Below are 18362 nucleotides of genomic sequence, written 5' to 3' on the forward strand. Positions count from 1 at the left end.
TCTATGAGACTCGTAAGTTTTACTATTAGATGTCGGGGTGTTGACCTATTTTTATTGATTTTGAGAGGGGTTCTCTGTGCTTCCTGGATTTTGATGCCTGTTTCCTTCCCCAAATTAGGGAAGTTCTCTGCTATAATTTGCTCCATTATACCTTCTGCCCCTCTCTCTCTTTCTTCTTCTTCTGGGATCCCAATTATTCTAATGTTGTTTCATCTTACGGTATTGCTTATCTCTCGAATTCTGCCCTCGTGATCCAGTAGTTGTTTATCTCTCTTTTTCTCAGCTTCTTTATTTTCCATCATTTGGTCTTCTATATCACTGATTCTCTCTTCTGCCTCATTTATTCTAGCAGTTATTGCCCCCATTTTTGATTGCACCTCATTAATAGCCTTTTTGATTTCTACTTGGTTGGATTTTAGTTCTTTGACTTCTCCAGAAAGGGTTTCTCTAATAACTTCCATGCTTTTCTCAAGCCCAGCTAGTATCTTTAAAGTGATGATTCTGAACTCTAGATCTGACATCGTACTAATGTCCGTATTGAGTAGGTCCCTGGCAGTCGGTACTACCTCTTGTTCTTTTTGTTGAGGTGATTTTTTCCAGCTTGTCATTTTGTGCAGAGGAGAATAGATTAATGAGACAACAAAATGCTAGCAGGGTAACAACGTCCCCAGAAAATATACTCTAAACAAATCAGAAAAGACCTGAAGCAGTGGGAAAAGAAAGGGAAAGAGAGAAAAAAGAGAAAGAAAAAAAAGAAAAAGTAAAAGATAAAGATAAAAACAAAAACAAACAAAACAAAACAACAACAACAACAAAAAAAACAGAATGTGATCAAATATGATCAGCCTGGTATATAGATCAGTGCCACACACTAGATTTGGGGTGTATTTTGGTCTTTTAGAAGAAAGTGCCTCCCAAAATTTTAAAGAAAGAAAAACTTATCTATGTACAAAAATAAGGGTTGATATGATGAAGGGATGGAATATGACTGTAAAGATGGAAATTATAAAAAATTTTATAAAAGGAATTGATAAAAAGTTGTTTGAAGAAAGAAAGAAAAGGATTTAAAAAAAAGAAAAAAGAAAAAAAAAGGGAGGGGATGTGATCAGGCAGGGGAATAGAAAACACCATATACTAGAGATTTAGGGTATATTTTAATCTGTTAGAAGAAACTATCTCAAAATTTTAAAGAGAGAACAACTTATATATATAAGCCAAAAATACAGGTAACTACTATGAAGGGATAGAATATGACTCTAAAAATGAAAAATAAAAATGTTTTTTTTTAAAAAAGGGATTGATAAGATGTTGGTTGAAAAAGGGAAAAAGAAAAATTCAAAAAGAAAAAAAAGAAAAAAAGACAGTTAAAAAAAAATTAACTTTGAAAGACTAAAGAATCATGGTAAAAAAGCCATGAATTCTATGTGCAGTATTCCCCTAGCGCTGGAGTTCTGCCGTTCTCATTGATCGGTAAACTTGGTCTTGGCTGGCTGTTCCCGCTGATCTTCTGGAGAGGGGCCTGTTGCCATGGTTTCCAAATGTCTCTGCCAGAGGCGGAAGTGCCCCGCCCTTGCCCCCTCCCGGCTAAGTAATCTGCTTGGGTTTGCTCTCCGGGGCTTTTGTTCCCTGTGAACTTTCCGTACAGCTTTGGAGGCGGAGAGTGAAAATGGCGGCCTCCCAATCTCCGCCCCGGAGGAGCCGAGAACTCGGGGCCCCTCTCCTCAGTGAGTCCCCAGAGAAAAGCCGTCAGTCACTCCCGTCTCCCCGGTCTCCAGCCGCACTCCGTGCTCACCCGGCCTGTGACCGCGCGTTTCTATCTCTGGCACCCGACCCCGGGTGGAGTCTCCAAACCCAGCAGATCCCTGCGGCGCACTCACGCGCGGCTCCTCCCGGGGGAGGAAGGTGAGTCTCCCCGGATCTGCCGCTTGTTGGGTCCCTGCTGGAGGAGCAGGGGCCCGACTGTGCCGCGGATCTCGGTTTATGGCAACCCCGAGCTGAGAGCCCGCGCCTGTGCTCCGCCTCTGCAGCCGGCTTCCCTGCTCCGTTACCTGGGAGCTCTGCCGCACTCAGGCACCCCTGGTCTTTCTGTGACCCGTGGGTCCTGAGACCACACTGTCCCGGAGGGTTCCACCCCCCGCTTGGCCACCAGAGTGACGTCCCTCAGCGGAGCAGACTTCTAAAAGTTCCGATTTTGTGCTCCGCGGCTCTATCACTTGCCAGAAGCGGCCGCCGGAGGCCCCTCCCCGCCGTCTATCCTCCCGAATATCGCCTCGGATTCACTTCTCCGCACGTCCTACCTTCCAGAAAGTGGTCGCTTTTCTGATGAGAGAGTTGTTGCTCTTCTTTTCTTCGATCTCCTGTTGAGTTTGTAGGTGTTCAGAATGGTTTGATCCCTATCCAGCTGAATTCCTGAGAGGAGACGAAATCCAGGTCTCCTACTCCCCCGCCATCTTGCTCCGCCCCCTCCTGTACCATCTTTTATAATTCACTCTAGACTCTCATTAAGAGGGGATGTTCGGGGAACCAGGCATTGGTTCCAAGATCTACATCTTCCCCTTACACACTAGGATAGCACTGGTTCATTCTGGGGTTTTCTGGCCTCCCATGCTCTCAGAGATTAAGGGTTACAACTTTAGGATCACATTCGCAGGACTTTCTGGTCCCTGGGACATAAATTCACTGTGTCTAGAGATTTGAGCTCCTCTGGAAGTAGCTAATGCACCCCCTCTTGCCTTTCCACTATTTCCAGTTGCCAGACTTGCTCCTAATTTGGCGGCCCTCCACCTTCCCAGTGAAGATGGTCCTCTGTGACCTAATATTAGAGCATCTGGCTAAGGTGCATTCCTCCCTCCAGGTTCTCCCCTCGGAATCGAGCCAGCCTCCCCAGGCTGCTCACTCTATTTTCCTGAATATTTTCCCAGCCTGCTCAGACTTACTCGGTGCTCCAGCCTTTCCCATGTGATCTTAAAGGATTGTGCTGGGCCTGGGGACCTGTCCTTGGTTATGAGGGGCCGCCCATCCTCTATACTTGTTCTTTTAACCTCTGACCCTTTCTGTTTGGGAGGTCTCTCTGCAAAGTTCTGGGCCACATGTGTAATTTTCCTAGATGATCTCTACCTGTTTTCCATGTTAGGAAACTTGCCAGATTTTTTTTTTTTTTCCTAGCCCTTTTTCGGATAATTTTTTTTTCAGGTTTTTTTTTTTTTTTTCATATAAAACCCAGTGGTCAGATGATCAGAGAGGATGAGGAGGAATGTCCAGAGGCTGATTAAAAATGGCAATTTAGGGGCGCCTGGGTGGCTCAGTTGGTTAAGCGACTGCCTTCGGCCCAGGTTATGATCCCGGAGTCCTGGGATCGAGTCCCACATCAGGCTCCCGGCTCAGCGGGGAGTCTGCTTCTCCCTCTGACCCTATCCCCTCTCATGCTGTTTCTCTCTCTCTCTCTCTCTAATAAATAAAATCTTTAAAAAAAAAAAAAAATAAAAATGGCAATTTATAATTAAGTCAAATGAAGGAGAACTAATGCCACAGTGCTACAGGAGTTTCCAGAATAAAGGGTCATTTGGGTCTTGCTGGGTGTAGGGAGGGGCCAACCCTGGTTCTTGGTAGGGAAGTGGCGATCTGGTCAAAATAGGGGGCAGGAGTTCTCCTCTATTTCCTGGGACCTCTGATTCTCTCTCCGGGCACTTGGGCTCACTGGGGGTCACACAGTGATCACAGACACTGCTCTTCTGCCCTACAGGGCTGGGGCTCTGGACCTGAAGGAGTACCTGCAGAGGCCCAGGGGACCCGGAAGGTGGCCCCCACCACCCACTCCGAGCAGCTCCCCATCTTGGAGGGTCTGACCATGACTCACACCGGTCGCTTCTTTGAATATTTTGAAGTTTCCTTTCACAGAACCTTCTCCCCGGCCCTTGGCTGCAGGGAGGCCGAGCTGAGGGCAGGGAGAGAGAGATGACTAGTGATGCTCTGGAGGATGGGTGCGTTCTGGGGCTGGAGACACGGGGGTCCTGTTTGGATCTTCAGCCCTTCGCAGATGCCTTACGCATGACCAGAAGGGACGATGAATAGAAGGAGAAGCCAACAAGTCCTTGGGAGGTGCTTAGCGCCCAGGGGAGGGATGCTGAGGGCTTGCCTGGCGGGGAGGGTTGGAGAAGCAGTGGGAATGAAAGGATTGGGGGTGGACTGCAGGTGCGGGAAGGAAGGGCTGGGAATGGCTTGGGTTGCAGCTGGGCTGGCGGTGGTGCCAACAATGTCGGGTGATTTGGAAGGAAAAATTTGGGGTGAGGGTAAGCTGAGCTCATGTCCGAAGTGTCTGTGGGACCTCAAATTGGAGGGAGGAGTCTGGGTGGGGCTCACCTTCAGTGTGGGGCACATCACTTTGTAGTTGGTCCCTGGTGGCTGTTCATCTCTCCAGTCATTTCCTATGGCTGATCTTAGAGGGAGGGTCAGCTCTTGGGGGGGGGGTGGGGTGGGGGCTCTTCCCGGAGGGTGTTGGCTAAATTCTCGTTAGCTCCCTGTGCAGGGCAGGCAGACGTGTGCAGGGGAGGTGGCCAGGCTGACAAACAGAAAGCAGGATCCTTCCGGAGAAGGCAGCTGGAGGAGAGACTGTTTGCTGTCTTTGCCACATGTTGACTTCTCTGGTTAGAACATCTATCCCCCTAGCTGGCTTCCAGGACGTTTTGTGACCAAGCATAACACTCATCCTTCAAATTGCTGCTAATTTATTTACAGTTTTTGGTGATTGCATGTCATGTGCACCCTGAGAAAAACAAGCAGGGAATCAGAAAATGATGATTTTTTCCTGGAAAAGCATGCCCATTCTAGGCCTGCAGCGACAGCAAGAGCCAAGGCAAACATTCAGATGAAACTGGAACCGCTGCGGAGCTCGCCTTCCCAGTGGCTGTCGTGGGCCGGGTGGGATTGCGACACGCCGGGCCCGAGTCCAGGCTGACTCTGGGCTGCATTCGGGGCAGGTGGGTGTGGAGTCGGGGATAGGAGGTGCGCCGCTGAGCTGCCCAGGGGCCTTCAGAATTGGGGAACCCTACCTGGGATGCTCCTCACCCTTGAGCGTGCTGTCCAGACTTTGGGGGACGAGTCAAGGAGGGAAGGCCCGAAGGTGGTGGTGGAAGGGTGCCGTGAATTTCTGACCCCCAGAAAGAGACCCAGCTAGGGCAGCTCCTTGTCCTGAGTGGGCCTTAAAGGGAGAGGCCTGGCCTCCTGGCGTGGGCGATGGTTGGGGCTTAAACACAGCTCTGTTTAGCAGGATGAGCCTGTCAATCTGACCCAATAAAATGGTGGTTTCTGTATGTCCGGTAAAAAGCAAGCTACTATGGGGCGGGGGGTGGGCAGAGGAGAGGCTTGCAGGCCTGGTGAAATCTGAATTCAACATGAGGAGAAGTAATTGCAGTTTTTCTGCTTTGAAGCGTGAGGACCCCACAGACTCATGAAACCTAGTGTCCAGGGACCACCTGGTTAGTAGGCACCTCATTGGTGTAGCTTCCCATGATCGTGTGGATGTTGGGTCTTGGTGTTCGTTTGTTTTTTTTTCCTTGAAGATTTTATTTATTTCTTTGACACAGAGAGAGAGCACACAAGCAGGGGGAGCCAGCAGAGGGAGAGGGAGAAGCAGGCTCCTCGCCAAGCAGGGAGCCCGATGCAGGGCTCCATCCCAGGACCCCAGGATCATGACCTGAGCCAAAGGCAGATGCTTGACCAACTGAGCCACCCAGGTGCCCTGGATCTGGGAGTTTTGAGTCTGCTTGCCTTTTGGGTAATGCAAAGGTCAACGTCAGCTGAGGACGGGTCCCTCCTCCCACCTTCCACACAGGTAGAGTCCCACGTAAGTGGGTTTGACAGTTTGGGGGAAAAGAATTCTGGCCAGGAATGCAGCTTCAGTTTAGAAACCTGTTCCTTCTAGCTGTGAAGGCGACCCCCAGGTTCAGGAGGACCAGAGTTCACTTAAGCCAGAAGGGGCTCCGAGGGTTCTATTTTCCTTGGGCAGTGATGGATGCAGTTTGAAGAACTATGCACAGCGACAGCATCGTGTTTTGGGAACACATGTTGGCTATTGTTTGGGATTTTCTTCTTTATTCCCTGTTAATTTATGGCACTTACTGTGAGTTGGATTTAAATGTAGGGGAAAACAGCATCCCGCAAACAAAGACATGTCATTCTTACCAAGGGACTAATGGTATTTGCGAAACAGGGAAGGTCTGAGGAAAATATTTCTAGTGCCAAAGATAGAGCCATTGTTTGGGGGCAAGGGTGCGTCTGGGAGGCATCTGAGGGTTTTACCCATGCACTGTGGGCTGCCTGCACTTCTCTCTGCTTCCCTGGGGCCTGAGAAACTCGCTGCACTTGCCTTGGTCGGTCCAGCCTGGTGATTTTAAGATTCCTTTCCTCCATGCACTAGCTTTGGTGAGGGCTTCTTTCTGCTCCAACACCTTGCAGTCCAGCTGTAGCTCAGGATCCAGCCACCCCATCTTGCCCCTCTTCCCTGAGTTAAAATCTAGACTCATGAAAACAAAATTGCTTAAGGCAACAAAGGCCCGAGAGCCACAGGGAGCCTGTTGCAAATATATTGCAAACCAGATGTTTCTCCATGGCAGAGAGGCGCCCGAGTTCATGGGGCATCTGGGGAAGTGTTTTCCTTTAAGGAAGACATCTGTATGGAAATGGCAGCCTGAGTAATGTGATGTGACAGTTGCTATGTCAACTTGCGTATTTTTCTCCTCCCCTTAAATTATTGACCGGCTCGCTCAATGTTGCATAAAAGTCATGCAATGCCTTGGAATGTGTTTATGTGCTGTCCTCTGCCAGAACTTTTCAGCATTTTTTTCCCCCCCTACGTGTATTTTGCTTTTGGGAAGATGGCCTGTCACTTTGGTTTAACTGTGCTCTTTTTTTTTTGTCGAACTACATATTTCTTAGATTTGTAACGGGGCAATTGATGTCAGCTTAGAGTCCAGGGGAGCCATCAAGGTGGGGCGGGGGGGTGGGCAGCAGGGGACTTAAAGCCCTTTCAGTTGTGATTGAAGAAGTATAGACCAGGGACCAGTACGTGAACAACTTGCGGTTAGTGCGAGGGGGTAAGACGTATGTGTGTCAGCCCTTTCCGTCTTTGGTTCCCAGGATGGTATGGGGGCAGGGACCTTCTCTGTGTCTCTGCTCAGCTCCGGGCTGTGTATCCAGCTGCCTCCTGGCTGCCCCGACCTCGATCTCTCTAACAGGCATTTCAAAACTGAAGCCTTCACGTCTCCATCTTTTGGTCTTCCCTTCTTCCAGGTGGAGGCACGTGTGTTTTTCACTCAGGCTCGAGAGCTGGCTGCCACCCCAACCTCCCCCTGTCTCTTCTGCCTTAGACCAGTCCGATACCCAGGGATGTTTTCTCTCCCCTGGGCATCTCGCTCCCCACCAGCATGACTGCTCTGCAGTCAGCCCCTGCTCACTTCTTGTCTGGATCACCGCAGCCTCCCATTGTCCTCCCTGCCTCCAGCCTCACCTGAAACCATTCTCTACACCCAGGCAGTGAGATGCTTCTCCAATGACCTTTTTTTTTTTTAACTTCAAAAGGGCTAATTCCTCCTACCTGGCCATAATCCAACTGTTCTCTTTCTAAAACACCACTCTCATTATGTCTCTCACTGGCCAGACTCTTCCAGAGACTTTCTGTGAAGCTCATACCTCAGCCTGGCCCCCACAGCCCCCAGCTGTGAAGCCCAGTCTGGCTCAGGCCTTTGACTGGCACTCTTCCGCAGAAAGACTGCTGTGGTGTGAATGTTTGTGACCCCCATAAATTCATATGTCGAAATCCAAACCCCAGTGTGATGGCTTTAGGGAAGTGGGGTTTTGGGGAGGTGCTCCACCTCATGAATGAGAATCGTGTCCTTACCCAAGAGATCCCAGAGGGCTCTCTTGCCCCTCCCGCCATGTGAAGACCCTGCCAGAGGTTAACAGCTTGGAACTTGGAAGAGGGAGGGTTCCAGCCAGAACCCGCTCATGCTGGCGCCCCGATCTCAGACTTCCAGAACTGTGAGAACTACGCTTCTGCTGTTTATAAGCCTATAGATGTCTATGACATTTTGTCCTGGCAGCCCCAGTGGATGAACATACAGCCCCTGGGTGGGTGCGTGATTGCCGCTCATGTCTGGGAGGTCATGGTGTGTGTGGTCATGGCCCGGTCACCTGTCTTGCCCCCACTGGTGCCAAGGACAGTGCCTGGCACTTGTCAGTGCTGAGTAAATGGCCGACCCCGCCCCCTCCCGAAGTGCAAAATGAAATCCACAGGCATCCACTGTGGTAAGGTCTTTCCGTGCTGGTCTCTCCTTTCTTGTCATAGTGTCTTGGCTTGTCTCTTCCTCATCCTTCATTTCTCTCTCTCCGACTCTGTGAGCTTTCATGGGGGCCTGGCCCCTGGCTCTGTCCTCTTGGCTCTCCGTCGGTTCCTTCACCTGGAGCACGGGGGCTCCGGAGCCAGCAGGACCCCATTCACATCCGGCCCCAGTGGTGCTGTTTGTAGGCACATGCCCTTGAGCAGGTTTCTTAACCCCTCTGAGCGTCGCCTGGAACACACGAACCAGCTGTGGCAAGCAGGAACCGTGATCCCGCCCTTGGTGTCGTGCCAGACGCTGGGTGAGTGTCTTGTGGGACACGTTATTGTTTTAGAACTGTAACTGGGTCATGTCCCTTTATTGCCTCCGAAGCATGATGGCTGGCAGTGGTGTCCGGGGTAGGGCCCTCGAGTCCTCCCTGACTGGCCTCCTCCCTGTGCCTTCCTGTCCTTGCCTGGCATGCTGTGTGCCCTCACATCTCTGAGGCTCTGTCCCCTGCCCCATCCGGAGTCCCCTTTCCTGCCTGGGCCTGACTCCTTCTGGAGGCCTGCTGCGGACACCTTTCACCGAAGACTCTCCCGGCCCCTCGGTAGGAATGCCTGCTTCTTCCTCTCGGCTGTCCTGATCCGATTTTGCTTTCTTCTGCTTCATGTCCCAGACACTGTCCCCTCCTCTGAGCTGTCAGTGTCTTAAGCCAGAGTCTAAATTGAATTCCTTGAGTGGATTTATTATGTGCTTCGCACATCCTAGTGACTCAGCGTGTGGGTTCAATGGGCAGCAAGTGCTTCAGAGTTGTGACCTTTGGAGGGTCCGTGTACCACTGGGGTGCATTCTGTCATTGTCCCCTGTGCTGGAGCAGATGAGGAGGAAGGACAAGTGCAACCTGTTGCTAATCCAGCCCAGTCCTCCTTCCTCCTTGCCGACTCGGAATGTGGCCTCAGAATCCTCCTCAGGAAAGCTCCCCCCTCTTGTCATAGTCCGTCCTTCCGAGGTGATAGGTGACAACAACCAGCTCTCCCTGTCCCGTGCTGTGGAAACGTCGTGTCATCCTCTCAACAATGATTGCTTTGTTTATTGATTCATTATAAAGAGCATGTTTAAATAAAAAAGAAGTTAGCTCCTTTAGGAAATCTTAGTAGGCAAGATGAAAGGTTTAAAAATTTTGTTGGGAGGTACTGGGTGGGTTGAAGTGTGTGTCTTAATCAAGCATGATGTGTGCCCACAGCCTTGGAAGGAGAAAGTGAGGGACGCGGTGGTCAGATTCACACCCCCTGACAGAAAAAGGAGCGGGCATGAGAAGATGTGCTGGGTAGAAACCTATATCCACTTGAGGGAGCAGACAGGACAGCCGTAGTCAAGCTGGGGGGGGAGAAAGACAGACATTTCCGTGCAAACCAGAGCAGAAAGTTTGGAATGGGAGTTCCCAGGAAGAGACGGGAATGTTATGAAGCATGCTTGTTTCCATTGTCTCACTGACAAAAGCCAACAAGTAACAAAGGGCTTTTCATACTTCTTCAAAACCCCAGCGCACCACTTGAAGCAAGTGGAGGAAATTTCTGGAAACCACTGACAAGCTTCCAGCACCTTAGGAAAAGCAGTTTGAGGAGGGGAGCTCTTTCACCTAACCTGGGTAATGATCAGGTGGGAGGATGTTGTGGTCTCCACTTGACAGGTGGGGGACTTGAGGCTGGGCAGGGGGCTAAGGTCACATAACTTGTAATTAGAGAAGCCAGAATTTGAACCCCATCTGGTTCTGAAGGCTGTGGTCTTTTCCCTACACGGGTGCATGGGGCCACATCTAAGTGCTTTATGTCATCCTGCTCTCCACTGGCAGCAAAGTCCGTTAGAGATTGGTGAGTGGATGAAGCTCACATTTTGTTGAGATGATGTTTGTGAGGGCGAGAGGTCTGTGTCTAGCTTCATTTCTATGTGTGTGGATGCCCAGCTGTTCCAGCACCATCTGTTGGAAAGACTTTCTTTGTTCCATTTTATTTGCTCAAAGGTCAGTGAACTGTATTTATGAGAGACTATTTCTGGGCTCCTCATTCTGTTGCATTGATCTTTTTGTCTCTTCTTTCACCAAACTACACTGTCTTGATTACTGCAGTTTTATAGTAAGTCTTGAAGTTGGGTAGGGTCATTCCTCCAAATTCTCCTTCAATCTCGTGTTGGCTATTCTGGGTCTTTTGCCTCTCCGTGTAAACTTTAGGATCAGTGTGTTGATATCCACAAAATAACTTGTTGGGATTTTGATTGGGATTGATTTGAATCAATAGATCAAATTGGGAAGAACTGACATCTTGACAATATTGAGTCGTCTTATCCATGAACATAGACTGTTTCATTATTTAGTTCTTTGATTTTGTTTTTCTGTGTTTTATAATTTTCCTGGTAGAGCTTGTACATATATTGTTAGATTTATACCTAAGTATTTCATTTTTGGAGGTGCTGATATAAATGGTATTGTGTTTTTTATTTTCAAATTCTACTTGTTCATGGCTGGTGTGTGGGAAAGCAGTTGGCTTTTGTGTATTAGCTTTGTATTCTGAAACCTTGTTGTCATCAATGTTTGCAGCCCTGTCTTTCCATTGTTTAGGCCTCATTCCAGCTATCCCTGCTGTTGAGATGCCCTGAGAGCGGCCTTGAACTTGTAGGGCTCTGTGCCTCTGCTCACAGGTTACCCTGCCTGTAGCGCCCTTGCCTGTTGTCTCTGCCTGTTGAAGCCTTACCCATCAATCCAGAACCCGAGCTGTCTGAAATCCCTGGGGATGCCTTCCCAACACCCCTCCACAGAATTGCCTCTCTCTTCTGGGTCCCGATGACACGTTGGCTCCCATCTCGAGTTCAGCACCTTTCATGCCTCGGCCTATACTGGGGCAGCTTGATTATCGCTCGCTCTCTTCCTCTGCAGCCTGCCAACCCCCAGGGGCAAGGATGGGGACTTACTCATCAGCCGCTGGGAGCCTAGGACAGACAGCACTGTTCATGCATGCAGGGACTGAATTCAGGTAGTTGAATACAGTTGACCATGCTGGGCTTCAATGAAGCCAGGCCGCTGGGATTTAGGCTTAGGGACCTTGCTGTCTTAACTTGTTTGGGAAACCTTGGAGTGTCCCAGAATAGAATCCATTACTGACATTTCTCTGAGGTCCACATCACCTGTCACTTGGGGGGGCAGAGAAATTAAATTCATGCAGCGAGACTGGCTTTTAACTCACAACGCCCTGTTGATTGTTGTCACCCCTGGACAGCCTTCTATGAGCGTCTGGTCTCTGCTCAGGCCATACATGGGAGACAGCCTAGAGGAGATGGATCAATATTTTTTCTTTTTTTTTTTTTTAAAGATTTTATTTATTTATTTGAGAGAGAGAATGAGATAGAGAGAGCACGAGAGGGGGGAGGGTCAGAGGGAGAAGCAGACTCCCCGCCGAGCAGGGAGCCCGATGCGGGACTCGATCCCGGGACTCGGGGATCATGACCTGAGCCGAAGGCAGTCGCTTAACCAACTGAGCCACCCAGGCGCCCAATATTTTTTCTTTTAAGACCACAGATGTGTGCCTTCCACTTTCTAACTCTTGGAACTTGTTGGCTTCAGGGTCTCAAGTGATGCCCTGAGGCTGATTCTGCAGTGCCCAGGATCTGTCCCTTGTCCTTGCTGAGCTGGATACAGTCTCTCTCCCAGGCCTCTGCCACCATTCTCTCCTACTGTTTCCTCTTGACTAGGAATTATGCTTCTCTGATCAAAAGCTGCTCGTTTCCAGAAGGCTGATTCTGTTTTTTTTTTTTTTTTTAAGAGTTGGTTTGGAGGACAATTTATTTTAGGCCTGTTAAGTTTGATTGGACTTCCCCTTCATTGTTATGTATCCTTAGCAGCTTCAGATTCATTTTGAAAAAAAACAGTTCAATCTAATTTGTGACAACTTGTGTGACTAATTAATGTTCTGCAGTACACCGTGAAACTTGCAAGGCGCCACACAAATGTCAAATCATAACACGTGTCCTGTTTGAAACTGTCTTAGCAAATTGAACATCTGTATTACAGTAATACACCATACTAGTAAATGGAACATCTTTTATTGATTCACCTTGTTAAGCAGGAAAATAATCCTTATGGCTTTATAAACCTCCTGTAAGTTCTAGTAGGTGCCATTTTGAACATGAATTTAATTGAATAAATGAAGGCAGGTGTCAAACATTTAATTGGCCCTTCTCTCTCAGCCAGCTCAATCAATTTTGGAACTATTGTTGATGATGTAATTCACCAATGGTATGAAACTGACATAGTGGATTAGACGCTATTGGTCTTTGGGGAGGTGGGGCTGGCTGGGCAGAGTTAATGCTTAATAACTGACTAATGTCATTGTAACCTGGTCCTTACAGAATTTTCTACTAAAGTTCCTCAAAGAGCAGACAGAAATAGGGAAGAAGGTGGTAGCAGGCTTAACCTGATTGGCCCACAAAATTGGTTTTAAAGTCTTGAGCCTTATATAAATGTCCAAATGACTGTTGTTTTCTGTTCCATCTTATTTTCCTACACATCTTCAGCTAAAAAGATTTGACTGGGAAGGTCATCTTTTTATTGTATGGCTTCTGGACCTCTCAGCCTCAGACGCCTGGCTTGAGAAGCTGGAAAAAAAATGGCATTTTTTTTAATAAAAGGGGTAGAAAAAAAAGATACCAGAGGAGAAATTATGGTACATCCAGACAATGGAGTATTATTCAGTGCTAAAAAAGATTTTCGAGATCTCTAGCCAGAAAAAGACCGGGAGGAAACTTAAAGGCTTATTACTAAGTGAAAGAAGCCTACCGGAAAAGGACTACAAACCGTATGAGTCCAATTAAATGACATTCTGGAAAAGGCAAAAGTATAGAGACTTAAAAAAAAAAATTAGTGGTTCCCAGGGGTGGAGTGGGGGATGAGAGCAAGGGGTTAATAGATGGAGACCAGAGAATTTTTAGGGCAGTGAAAATACTCTGTATGATACCATAATGATAGATGCATGTCATTACACATTTGTCCAAACCCATAGAATGTAGAACAAGAGTGGACTCTAATGTAGATCATGGGCTTTGGGTGACTCTGGTGTGTCTGTGTCGGTTCATCAGTTGTAATAAATGTTTCTACTCTGGTGCAGATGTTGATGGTGGGGATGCTATATGTATGTGTGGGCGGAGGGCACATGGGAAGTCTCTGTACCTTCCTGTCAGTTTTGCTGTGAACCTAAAACTGCTGTAAAAAATGATCTTAATTAAAAAAAAAAATACAGGAAAATAACTGAAGTAACTTTGGTGTTTAAATGGAATCCCTATGATTAGATTTGCCTTTGGAGTGGCCACTTGGTAGGGATGGATCAGTGGGGGAGACTGAGGCAGGGAACCAGGTGAGGTATTATCACGGTCTTCTGTGCATGGTGGCCTGGACCCTGCTGGCATCTGGGGTTGGGGAGGAGGGGATGGAGCCCATCACGAGGTGGCAGGTGGAACTGATTGATTTGGTGGCAGGGGCATGGGTGGGGCGAGGGGGGCAGAGCTGACATTGATCAGTTGTCACCAAGCACGTTTGACACACGGGGCTCTATGGTGGGTGTTTCGCACCCAGTCCTCAGTGGAACTTGTCAGCCACCTTGGGTGATCAGTTTGGGCAACTCTGATGAGGAGCCTGGGGCTTAGTGAGGTTGAGGTTGTTCCAAGGTCACCCCTACAATAGCAGGACCCTTGTCCAAACATGGAATGGGTGGAATCCACAGGCCTCAGGGACTGTCTAGATTGGGGTGGGGCAGGAGTAGGGGGGAGGAGAGATGTCTCTCTTCCTTCTCCTGCAGATCCAGCCCCAGAGCCTCCTTATTCAAAGGCACCCCCACCACCCTTGCATGATTCACCCCATTTCCTACCAGCTGACTCAGTTCTGGCCTCTGCGAGAGAGCACTGCACTTGGAGTCCATGGCTCAGGGGTGGACCCACCTCAGGCCCCCCTCACCGGCTGCCTTCAGGCTACTTTACCTCTCAGAGTGTCAGTGTCCTTCTCAGAAAAATGCAGGTGACAGTATCACTGTGGGAAGGGAAAAAAAAAATCACGGAAAAGAAGCCAGTACCAGGCCCAGTGCTGAGGGCGATAAGAATATCCTGTGCTCAAGGGGCGCCTGGGTGGCTCCGTCGGTTAAGCATCTGCCTTCAGCTCATCTTGTGATCTCGGTGTCCTGGGATCGAGCCCCACATCAGGCTCCCTGCACAGTGGGGAGTCTGCTTCTCTCTCTCCCTCTGCCCCTCCCCCTGCTCATGCTCTCTCTCTCAAATAAATAAAATCTTAAAAAAAAAAAGATTCTGTGCTCGATGCCTTTCAATAATGTTGGATTTGACTCCATGGGGAGTTCTGAGTTGTGGCACATAACTGGACTTTGGAAAAAAAAGATGTAATTCTTTTCCATCGAATTTGGTGTGTAGGGCTTTTTGCCCAATAACATTGGGACACACACCTCCTGTTTTGGAGGTGGCAACAGGCCATCTGTGAAGACCTCTGTGAAGACCTTCGGGTGAGAGTGGTCACTCCGTCCTGGTCAGTGCTCTTGGAGAACTTAGCTCTAGAAACATCACCTGCTTTACCTACACGTACTTGTCTGTTCACCTTAACAGTGGCTGCAGGCTGTTGAAACCGCCCCTCTGGTGGCCGGCTGGCTGCGCGCATATCATCATTTTCTCTTGGCTTTCTCTTTAGTGGTGGCTGTTTACATAAAGGAGTCCTGGTGGCCCACCGAAGACGTCCTACGAACCTCTGATCCTGCTAGAGAAGGTCTGATGAAGGTGAGGTGGTGTAGACTGAAATAGTGCAAAACAGGTTTTAAAGTCACTGTGCTTATTATCATGTTAATAATTGAAAGCAGTCTGCCTTGGTGTTTTAATCTTCTAGGGCTGCTGAAACAAAGTTTCACAGACCGGGGGGCACTGAAACAGCAGAAATTTGTTGTCTCATAGGCCCTGAGACTATAAGCCTGAAACCAGGGTTCCTTCTGAGGGCCATGAGGGAGAATCTGTTTCAGGCATCTGTCCTGGCTGCTGGGGGCCTCAGGTGTTCCTTGGCCTGGAGATGACCTTCTCCCCATGTCTTCACATCATCTTCCCTCGGTGAGGGTCTCTCTCTGTTCAGATCCCCCCTTTCTATATGGACACCAATCATCTTGGATTAGGGCTCACCCTAATGACCTCATCTTCACTTGATCATCTGCAGAGACTATGTCTAAATAAGTCACATTCCCAAGTACTGGGCGTTAGGGCTTGCAACAACTTTCTGGGGGATGAGATTCAATCTAGAATGCCCTGCCACTAAGGAAAATAGTAATAAAAGGCTGTATGCAACAGGCATCAGGCTATTGGCAGATGTCTCTTACCTTCCTGAGTGGCCTCCCATGTCTTCGTTTTAAAACTTAAATCCCCATCGTCTCTCTAGTGTGTAGGAAAATTCTGCCTATTGCATCCAAGTAATGTTTTTTGGTACTTACTCTGAGTCAGATATTGTGTTAGGTACTCGCCTATGTCCTCAGACTCTTTATAGGGATTATCTAATTTTAGAATCCTCAAGATATTTGTTTTGCAGATGCAGAAATTGAGGCTGAGCCACACAGCTAGAGAGTGATAGAACTGGACACAAACTCCAGTCTCATTGACGTCAGCTGTGGAGGTCTTTAATGGGCTGTGGCTGTATGGAGCCATTGTAAAGCCAAAACCTAGGATGGCAGGGGTGAGGGCAGGTGCCACAGCAGCACCTTGGAGTCCCTGTGGTGTCCGCTCAACTGCAGTTTGGCTGGGTCACCGGCTGACGAGAAAGGTAGTAACTAGTGAAGAATTTGGACTATTTGCCTCACGTCTGTCAATTTTCATTTGATTGGCATATTTATCTTAATTCCATAGGTGCTTCTTGGCAGTCTTGAAATGGTGGATCTGTCCACAGTTGTTTGGAATTCCACTTGATCTCCCTCATTGGGACCTACAAATACTGAATGAAGTATCAGTATTCTTTTGGGTTTGGTTTAGAGAACAAATTGATAATCTGGGTTTTTTCCTTCTCTTGAACAATTTAAAAAAAAAAAACAAAAACAAATTCAGTTTTTTTCCCTTTAAACAACAACTTCATTGAGATATAATTCACATACCATAAATTTCACCCTTTCAAAGTATACAATTCAGTGATTTTCAATATTTGCACAGAGTTGTGCATCAGTCATCACTATTGAATTCTAGAATGTTTTCATCACCCCCAAAAGAAACCCCTTACCCGTCAGCAGTCACCCCTCATTTCCCTCTTGCCCCAGCCCCTGGCAAGGAACCTGCTTTCTGTCTCTGTGGATTTGTCTATCCTGGACATTTCGCATCCCTAGAATTGTATAATATGTAGGCTTTTGTGTCTGGCATCTCTCACTGAGCATAATGTCTTCAAGGTTCATCCACATTGTAGTGTGCGTTAGAGCCTCCTTCCTTTTTATGTCTGGATCATATCCCACTGCATGGCTACAGCATGTATGTTTATCTGTGTATCTGTTGATGGACACATGAGTTTTTCCCACCTTTTGGCCATTAGGAACGATGCCACTATGAACATTTGTGCATAAATTTTTGTGAGCTTATATATTTTCAATTCTCTTGGGTATATACTCAGGAGCAGAATTGCTGGTCATATGGTAATTCTCTATATAACTTGTTGAGGAACCACCGAACTGTTTTCCACAGCAGGTGCACCGTTTAACAGTCCCACTGGTAACATCTGATGGCTTCCATCTCTCCATGTCCTCCCTGACACTTGTTATTGTCTGTTTTTTTAATGCTCTCCATCCTACTTGGTGGGAAGTGGTATCTTATTGTGGTCTTGAGCTGCATTTCTCTGATGGCTAAGGGTGTTAAACATTTTTTCATGTACTTATTGGCCATTCGTATATCCCCTTTGGGAAAATATTTATTAAAATCCTTGGCCCACTTTTTAATTGGGTTATTTGACGTCTCACTGTTGAGTTGTAAACATTTTCCATATAGTCTGGATGCAAGTCCTTATTGCATGTATTGCAATATTTGATTTGCAAATATTGTTTTCCCGTCTGTGGGTTGTCTTTTTCATGCCTGTTTTCCCTTCCCAGCTTTATTGAGATATATCTGACATAAACATTGTGTAAATTTGAGGCGTAGAAGGTGTTGATCTGAAGTACTTACATATTGCAAAATGATGGCCACCATGGTGTTGGCTAATACCCGCATCATATTACATAATTACCATTTTTTTTTTTGTGATGAGAACATTTAAGATCTACTCTCTTAGCGACTTTAATATAATACAGTATTATTAGCTATAATTACCCTGCTGTATATTAGATTCCCAGAACTTATTCATCTTATAATTGGAAGTTTGTACCTTTTGACCGACATCTCTCTTCTCCCACCCCCAGCCTCTGGTAATCACCATTCTATTCTCTGTTCCGATGAGTTGGGTTTTGTAAGATTTCACATGCACGTGAGATCATGCAGTACTTGTCTTTGCCTGACTTATTTCACTTAGTATAATGCCCTCTAGTTACATCCATATTGTTGCAAACAGCAGGGTATTTTCAGGTCTGGTTTTTTTTTTTAAGATTTTATTTATTTATTTGACAGAGAGACATAGCGAGAGAAGGAACACAAGCAGGGGGAGTGGGAGAGGGACAAGCAGGCTCCCCGCTGAGCAGGGAGCCCGATGCGGGCCTCAATCCCAGGATCCTGGAATCATGACCTGAGCCGAAGACAGATGCTTAACGACTAAGCCACCCAGGTGCCCTCAGGTCTGGTTTTAATTGACTCAGTAGATACTGTTTTTAAAAGTGTCCCCTCCTCCCACCCCCAGCAAATTTAACAGTGGCTTGAGATTCAGCCAATGAGTGTGGGGTACCCAGTGGGATGGCCTGGCGTACTCATTTGTCTTGCTGTTCCGGCCCCTTCCCACAGGTGGGCCAGAGGTATTTAGTGGTTGGGGGTTCTGAATGCCAGGAGGAGTCTGACTTGCTCTTTAAATAATTT

General features: G+C 47.7%; 1 protein-coding gene across 1 annotated transcript in view; it reads left to right on the plus strand.

Annotated features, from left to right (window-relative positions):
• The window catches only part of LOC110572186 (protein FAM169B), a 66448-nt gene that overhangs the window by 21795 nt on the left and 26291 nt on the right, over nucleotides 1-18362 (plus strand). The window contains exon 2 of the mRNA XM_044918302.1: nucleotides 15046-15131. Within this exon, the coding sequence (XP_044774237.1) occupies nucleotides 15046-15131 (86 nt within the window). The remainder of the gene's footprint in view (nucleotides 1-15045; nucleotides 15132-18362) is intronic.

Source organism: Neomonachus schauinslandi, chromosome 9, assembly GCF_002201575.2.
Source record: "Neomonachus schauinslandi chromosome 9, ASM220157v2, whole genome shotgun sequence".
In the NCBI taxonomy this organism is placed as follows: Eukaryota; Metazoa; Chordata; class Mammalia; order Carnivora; family Phocidae; genus Neomonachus; species Neomonachus schauinslandi.